At 46.5% G+C, this 8692-nt stretch overlaps 1 protein-coding gene across 1 annotated transcript in view; it reads right to left on the bottom strand.

The window, feature by feature from the left end:
* Positions 1-2108: 2108 nt before the first annotated feature.
* The window catches only part of LOC126537977 (caprin-1-like), a 32952-nt gene continuing 26368 nt past the window's right edge, over positions 2109-8692 (bottom strand). The window contains exons 7-8 of the mRNA XM_050185093.3: positions 7482-7583; positions 2109-2753 (exon numbers count right to left, since the gene is read on the bottom strand). Of these exons, the coding sequence (XP_050041050.2) occupies positions 2680-2753; positions 7482-7583 (176 nt within the window). The 3' untranslated portion in view covers positions 2109-2679. The remainder of the gene's footprint in view (positions 2754-7481; positions 7584-8692) is intronic.

Below are 8692 nucleotides of genomic sequence, written 5' to 3'. Positions count from 1 at the left end.
ATTTCAGAATGACGAACGTTTAAAAAATCCACGGCAGATTTCCTATGCATACTATGCAAAAATCTTTCAGTTAAACGAATTTCTCAATAGAGAATATTTCAGTTGAACGAACTTCATCACTGGGCTCTTTTTTTCAATCAGCAGTTCAACGAAGTTTTGCGCTCTGCAGTGCTGGCGTAGACGATGCCCCCCCCATAATCGCCCATTCAGCGGCAGAAGAATAGTGCGACGCAGAAGATGCAATGTCAGAGGCAGATTCAAATCATGCAACTCTAGCCGAGGCTGTAGGATGCCTCGAAAAGTTGCGCGACTTCGTGTCTCAGCAAGAAGCTGCGCCAGAATGCACAAAAACTGCCTCTCTGGACAGCTTCGTTAGTTCTTCCGCTTCAAGACCACCAGTGCAAATGAAAATATATATTCCAAATGAGATAGGCAGCAACGCGACTGTTACGCACTTCATACATATTGTTGTACTACACACGTAACTCCATAAATTGTATTTCAAACTTTTTGACTCTGTCAGCTGTGCCCTATATATGCTGTTCCTTGTTCTACTGAATATTGCTTTGTGGACTCTCGGTTAAGTGAACTATTTCCTTGGGTCTCTTGAAGTTCAAATGATAGCTCGCTATATATACATACTTTAATAACAGTTGCACTGAAGGGCCTTATACGAGTATGTATAAGACCTCATGATAGGAGACACTCAAGGCAAATTCTCGCTGTCGTCGTCGCCACGATGTTCCGTGTAAAACCCAAAAGCCATACGAATGAGCGACCCACACACTACGGGAGCCAGAAAAAGCACGCAACGGTGAGGTGAACAGGATGGCAGCTTGATGGGCATTATCTTCCCGCGCGCCACTCCCCCTCACTCCCTTTCGCGCTATGGGCGCATTTGCCTCCCTTGCGCGCGCCCGATTCAGCCGCGATCGCCGGCTCTCTTCGCGTGCTTTCACTCGCACTTGCAGCGCAACGGCAATAACGCTCCTAGAGTGTCCATGTAATGCTATCGCAATAGAATCGCATTTCATTTTAAGCCAGATGCACGACTCCACCACCACCCTGTTGCCATCAGTGCTTTGGAAAACCACTACTTGAACGACCGCCTGTGAAGTCCATTTAAAATGTAGGTACTGCCACCCAGGAGGAGGCACTAATACAATGGTAATTATCCATGCACATCTAGTCATGCCATTTGATCGATGTTTTTTTAGTTTTTCGTAGGAAATCACTTGGCAGTAAGAGTACAATACAAAGGCAGTGTTGGCAAGCTTTTTCCTGGGTCCGAATAAGCTAAACTATAGCCTTGCGACTTCCATGCAACCCCCCCCCCCCCCCCCCCCACTTGCAGGTTTCAAAACATCTCGTCTCTCATGCATAATTATGGTGCCTTAGCAAACACTCGTGTTGTCTTCATATGCATGGACTGCCGTAAATAGTGGCCTTCATTACGCGATGCATGTAATGCATTGTGCAAGCCTTGCGTTTACGACACCAAGCACACACGAGGGCCACGGTGGTACACATTTCAAAGATTGTAGAAACTAATGAAACGCCGTTCATATAAAAGGACGACACTAGCAAAGTACTGAAATTCGATACTAAAGTTGAACTCTACATACCACGATGTTGTCACGGGGCAATACATTTACACACGTAGTGCAGCAATAATACTTGGTATCGCAACACTGCTGAAAAAATAAAGAGGGCAAGTGTTTCTTGTGGCTGCATTAGTACAAGGCAGTCGCAGCAATAGAGTATTGTGTACTGCTGCATCCACCTCGCAAGTATCAAAGCTGGAACTGGTTTGTAGAAATAAGCACACAATTATAAATTTAGGGCACACAAATGCTCGCCAGTACTTATGCCTTATAGCGCTTCGACTTTCATTTACAGCAAATTACCAGACAATGTTACTTTTTTTTAAGTATGTTGCGTTGCATTTTGCCCTGACATTCCATGTGGTCTGCAGTTGTACAAGACAAGGGGAGCTTGTCTTGTACTTGACCGTACTTGACCGTTTAATCGAATGAGCCAAATTGACTGCAAGATGCAAGAGGAATGGTATTGGCCAGGCAGGCCAAGAATGAGACAGAACACTCGGACATTTTTTAAAACTAGAAGATCCACCTCGGCTCTTTTCTTTATTTGCCTCGGCATGCGTTGCATCTTGCTTTTCCAAGTGCATGCCACAGACAAACGGCCCTGTGCACAACTGCTGGTGTCCACTTCCACACAGAAACAGGAAGGGGAAAAGAAAGAGTGGAGAGGGGAACAAACAATGTGTTTTATGCACAAACTCTCTGCAGAATGAGGGGAAAAGGAGGGCGAGGGCTGTTGTTGGTCCTGGCACGCACGCCTGAGAGATGACCTTTTTCTTTGACAGAGCACACCCCCGCCCATCCCAAAGAGGAGGAAGAGTGCCTTCCACTGCCCCGGGCAGACTGTACAGGCACACATACATAAAGGGACAAGAATGAAAAACAAAATGTGCAGAGAGGGAGAAAGTCTGGGAGTGGAGAGGGGCAACAGTATATAACAAGAGAAAGAAGGAAACAGAATTGGCTGAGGGGGCAGCAGAGGCAACTCCCAGACAGGAGGCAGAGTCAGATGGGTGCATTGGTAGCAGCGCCCTCCCGGGGCAACTGGGCAAAGCAATGTCACTGGCAGGCACCGCTACTGGGCATAGGCTGCAGCTGGAACACCGGCGTTGCGTGGGGCGCCGCGGTTCCCTGCAGGGCGCCCACGTCCTGCAGAAGAGACAGCCGTAGGTGCAAACGATTACTTCTCGTACTAAGAATGCATGCAGAGAAACTGATAGTTAAACCTTGATTACAACGAAGTAGGTAAAATCAGCAATTTGCTTCCTTATATCAAAATTTCATTGAATTGAAATTCGGCCTTTTATGCGAATAACTACAGTCGCTGATCAATTTTTCTTACACAGAAAGGGGGCCACAGGATTTTCTGAATTATCAGGCAACCAAAGAAAGCAAATTTGAAAGAGAAAACAATTGTTTTGGTGTATTTGGGAGTTGGCGACGAATGATACGATTTCATGCCACGCTTTCGCCTGCACTTTCGCTGGTCGATCTGGAGCGGGTTCGCGCATTCCACTGGTCGTTTCGGATCAACTCGCTCCGCGCCGGATCGCTCTCACTTGCTCCGCCGCCGAGGCGCGGATTCGGGCGGAAATAGCTCGCGTCACTTCCGTCTTCAAGCGAAATCGGTACCCGTACAGTGTTCTGTAGGTACCCGGTTGGTACGCACAACCACGAGTCGTGCGCAATACATTGTGTTGCTTCGCAAAATGGCTGCGTTCGGTGCTGCCGCAGCGCTCGCGTTTAGCAATGAGAGCTCGGACGACAGCGATTACAAAGTGACGCAGGTGCTGTACGAAGCCTCCTATGCACGTTGTCCATGCACAATCCTTGCGGGCGCGACATGGAAATGACGGACTATGCGACTGCCACGGTCAAATTACACACGGGGGACGGCGAGTTTGGTTGCCGTGGAAACGTACAGAACGGAAGTCGGGCATGGTTTTCGGAACCGGTTCGTGCAACGCGTGCGACGTGTACGCAGACTTCCTGTGTGATCCACCGCAGAGCGTTCTTGCGCTCCACTGGCCGATTCGGATTTGTGAAACCCGAGCGCTCGCTCGAGGATTTCGGCGGCCGCTCCAGATCGACCAGTGAAAAACGCCATTAGAAGCAGTACTCCCACTAATGTGTTTATGCCTACGACAGACAAAAACAAATATATGATGCAGGAGATGGCACGTGCTTTCTTACACTCGGGTGCACACAGCTCGTACAGACATCGGACGTGTTAACACTGCACAAGTGAGTGCTCGGCTTTACATTCCACACAATACTGACAGTCACATTTAAGAGGGAGATTTCTGCACCACAACTTGGACCATGTTTCATATGCAGCAAGATGAAAACATAATGCCGAAGTGATTATGACGCAGTGATTGCTAAGGGCATACCAAGTGTCACACGAACGATGCAGCAGTGCACTTCTTCAAAGTGTCGACAAAGAAGCTCGAGCCGTTGCGTCTGCTAGGCTTGTCGGCAACACTGGCGACTGTCGGTAAGTACACAGCAAGCACTAACATCTTATTGAAATCTACATGCTGCAGCATCGCACATCGTCACCAAATGTTACCGAAACCTCGAAACATGCAGTACAGAAATGCAGATAAAGATATGTGGGGAAACTGTGAAATATTTTTTTATTTACATTTACATTTGCTCATATTACCAATACTGTGCACACAGAGCTTCAATGGGCTGTAAAGTGATAAATAACTGTTCAATCTCGAATCTGTTTTCGGCGTGCTATACCTATGCACTCTAGTATTCAACTATATGCTGTGTGCAACTTTCCCTTTAGCAAGTAATTATTAACGATTTCAACAAATACTATGTATATACAGTGCAGTCCACTTATAACGATATCGAGAAAGACGAAAGATATGATCGTTATAACCGATGATCGCTATATCTGGACTGCAGTTATCAAAAAAATTTTCTTTTTTTTTAACGCGTTTGCGCTCTTTACCTTTGCAGCTCTGAACTCGAATTCGCTACTTGCTCTAAAGAATAGATGATGTATACAGTAGGCCGTGAAAAACAAACTTTATTTCTAGCGCCAATGACCGTGTCAAGGATTAGGCGCGCCGAAATAGTCCGAAATCTGCACTTGCTTTTGCGGCAGCTTCAGCTTCACAACCGCGGTGTGCATGGATTCCAGCTGCTGCGCGAACACTGGCGGCAATCCTTTAGCATGCATAAAATCAATTAAGGAGTCGATCGACGACAGTGCACTTTGCGTGGACATCGTGGTCGGGGTCAAGGAGCCACCGTCGATCTCGTTGTCACTGTCGCTGATGCCGTCGCCACCGTCGCACAACTTTGCGTCTGTCGAGACAGCACATCATCGGCGATCGCCTCGTCAGTGACCTCATCGTAGAACGAGGCAGCACTGTCTGCAGTCAAAAACTCCTTCGACACACCACCTGTGTCACCAGTAGGAATGAGCTCCCAGAGCTCGGTTATGTCAGCGACTTCCACCGGGTCGGTCTCAGCGGGTTGGGGAAGTTCGTCCTTACGCACAAAGCCCGCCTTCTTGAAGCAATTGGTGATGAACCACTGGTAAAGCGCCTCTTCAACATCGGAGTTCAAAGGGTCTCTAACTCCTTTTCCGCTGATCGGAATGACCGCTGATAGCTCCTGCCTTCACAATCGCGGTGCTCCCGGTTTTCAAGATGGTTGATATCGTTAACTGGACGAGCTCATACTTCTTCACGAGGGCGCTCACCTTGAAGCCGCATCGAGAGTCCTGCAAAATATCCATCTTCGTGTCAAGCGACACAGCTTTGCGCTTTGTTGGCGCCATCTTCGAACTGGGTTGAACCGTTGGTTGCACGCTGCTTCGGTGGCGTCAGCCTGCTATCGCGAGAGAGACGCGGGACGGGCGCCACAGCGCCGCTTTGCTTGTCGCTTGTTTTTCTTTCTCTCTCTTTCGGAGCGACTGTGGCCGACGCGCATGAAGCAGCTAGCGCCATCTTGTGGCGCGCTGCGCCAACGTTGGCTGCGCCTACTCGTGCGCGGGCGGGGCGAGACGCGCTGCGCGGTAATGGCGGCAGATACGAACTTACGGAGGTAAACATCGCCTCGTCTCGACATCGTTCGTTTCAGGGAACTAAGCAACGCAAACGTTACGATTATTTGGCACGGAAAACGCCGTCCAGACTGCAAAATTTTGATCGTTATATCCGATATGCGGTGAATAACCTATCGTTATAAATGGTTTTTTTCCCCACAGACCTAATGCATAAAATGACACTCTCATGTCGACCCATCGTTATAACCGATATATCGTTATATGTGGTATCGTTATAAGTGGACTGCACTGTACAAAATATAATTAGATATTTAAAATAAACACTGAACACTGAGTGAGCCTACACAGTTTTATCAGATTTGACCAAGAAAGAACAAAGTTATCTCAACAACCCATGTCCCCCTATAATTTAAAGCATTTAGCAATTTACTCTATTCTCACCTTTAATTTATGCCAAATAGTGTCCGCCTAGTCTACTCAATGCTAACAAGCACGCTGGGGCGAAAATTCAAGAAACACAAATGCACAACTGTAAAGACATGTATTAATGTCTGAATGATGCACACAATAGCAAGAATAATGTTATAACGATTGTTCGTGACCAAAACAATGTTTACTGGAGTTGTCTAAGTATGCATAAGCATATTCCGAAATTTCAGTTGGCTCACCCCTGCTATAAGCTTCCCCAAGCATTTTTTGTGAAGCCCTAGTAACCCGATGGGTATTATCTCTGATCGACATTTTTCTTGAGGGGGGATGGGGAGGGGGTAGGTTAAATTGCTCCTTAAAGCTATAAAGTTGCCAATCATCTACATTTACACTATTATAATTACATGTTCTAACTTCACAAATACACAAGACATTAGACCTCCTTAACATTGCAGCTCTCCTGCTGGCAAATGGATGAATCCCGAGCAGAGTTGTAGTCGGCTCGTTCTGCAGACAGACGGCACCGTTCAGACATGCGTCTGTTCTTACACCATGCTTTCGACTGCTCTCGACGTTTCAGCTACAGTAATCTCTACGACTTGCAAGATGGGTGCTACGTAAAAAGCGTAGAAGTGTGGCCGATCCCTCCGTTTTTGGAAGTTTCAGACCTGCAGCTAAGCATTCTGAGCATTGGCGATGCAGACTTTGCAACGAAGCTTCGCGCGCTAAATCCTTGGACACGCGGCAAAGACGTTCCATACCAGTTCATCGGAATTCGTGACCAAATGCATCATGCGCAGAGTTCTTGGACACATGGCTAAGCATTTTGCAAATTGGCGTCTCAGACTGCATGTTAAGCCCATAGAGCGATGACCTCTCGGACACGTAGCTAGGCATTTCATGCATTGGTGCCAGAGACCTGCAGCTCGGAATTTCGAGCATTGTTGCCTCAGACTGCGCATCTAAGCCTGTAGAGCGTCAATTCACGAGACCCTAGACTAGGCATTTTGCACATTGGCACCTTGTACCGACGATCACACACCACCCGCGCAGACATTTATCATATTATCACAATATTGTAACAATATCTATTATACCACCCATTCATAAGAGAACCTCATCATGAGCTCTCTTCACGAGGCCCCTCGAGCTGGCACACACACCTGGCTGCAGAAGTGAGGCGTCACACAAAAGTACCAGCTGGAAATGGAAAGCACCTAGCAGCTGCATTGCTGTCTATCTATCAGTGCCTCTCTGATCCTAAGCTTCACAGCCACTGTCAAAGGAAGATAACTCGGAAGGATCCCAAGAGCCTTCATTCGGCGATATGGTTGACTCTACCAAAAGAAAAAAATTGAGCTTTGAATTAAGAGGCTTCTACTGTTTCGGAGTGTTTCATAAGCCGACACACTTACCCTGGTGCTGTCCTCCCCTGGGTCCGGACCCTGCCTGCCGTGGGGCCCCCCTGTAGCCTTCTGGTCGATCATGACCACTGCCATTGTGCTGCCATTGTGGCCCTGTAGGATAGAGAGGGAGAGAGCAGGGTGCGATGTCCCTTTAAAAACAAGCCACATCTCTGGCACCGCTACAATGCGCCCACAGAAAGCTGCTGGACACTGAAATACTACAACCATGTTGGCGTTTTGACCCACGCAAAGGCCGTAGCAGCCAGTTGGCCCATCAAATTGACAAGATGGAAAATTTGACTATATAGTGGAATTTGAATGCCTAGAATACCAGGTTCGTACAGAACATTTTTTGATGTGAAAGCAATATATGCCCAATGATACAAAACTATCGGCGTGACCGAAAGTTGGTACCAAAAATGGCCAACAGCGCAATGTCGCAAGCAAACAGTCGGCCAACAATCGCAACCAGCGAAATTGCTCAAGCAGAAATAAATACAGGACTATTTCATACGAAACTAAGCTAGTTTTACAATAACTGATTTTATAAATGGTATGTGCTTTTATGACACCCAATTCTTTAGAAGGCTTATATCTAATTATGCCCTGTATAAAAGTGATTGGAGTTTTTCATTTTTTTTTTCGAGTTCCATATAGACGGGTAGACTATAATAAAGAAGAAAAGAAAGAAGACTGCAAATATTTGTGTCCACATGATAATCGTAAACTAGCAACAAGAATCAGATACCTTATGATGAAATCTTAACTTGGCAGCTATGCATACCGCAAACGTACACTGCAACAAACTTGTGCAAAAAACAAACTCATGGCTAGCATGAACAATATCCATTAACATACATTGGTCGGTGTTTGCATAACACATTAGTTTTGGAACAGCCAGTATAGTTATGCATTCTCACACCAGTGCCAGAACAATCTATATTCTCACTTGGTGCAAATTCAAATAGGAGTGGACTGAAGCACAAGTGAGTTGAAATGAGTTACACATGTAACTTTTCAGATAGAATGAAAAGAAGCCATTGCCAATGTGAATAGCTGTGCTGCACTAATTTTAATAGAATTTTGCATGTGAAGACAGTCAAAACAAACTAACTTCGTTAGTCTGGTGTGACCATGGTTAGTTTTCAGCAAGAATAAGAGGCAGCCATATTTGCAAAGTAACAGTGCCATTTGAAGCCAGACGTGTAAGTTTAGGCAAA

This window comes from Dermacentor andersoni, chromosome 4, assembly GCF_023375885.2.
Source record: "Dermacentor andersoni chromosome 4, qqDerAnde1_hic_scaffold, whole genome shotgun sequence".
NCBI classification, from domain to species: Eukaryota; Metazoa; Arthropoda; class Arachnida; order Ixodida; family Ixodidae; genus Dermacentor; species Dermacentor andersoni.
This window is presented reverse-complemented; position numbering and strand designations above follow the sequence as displayed.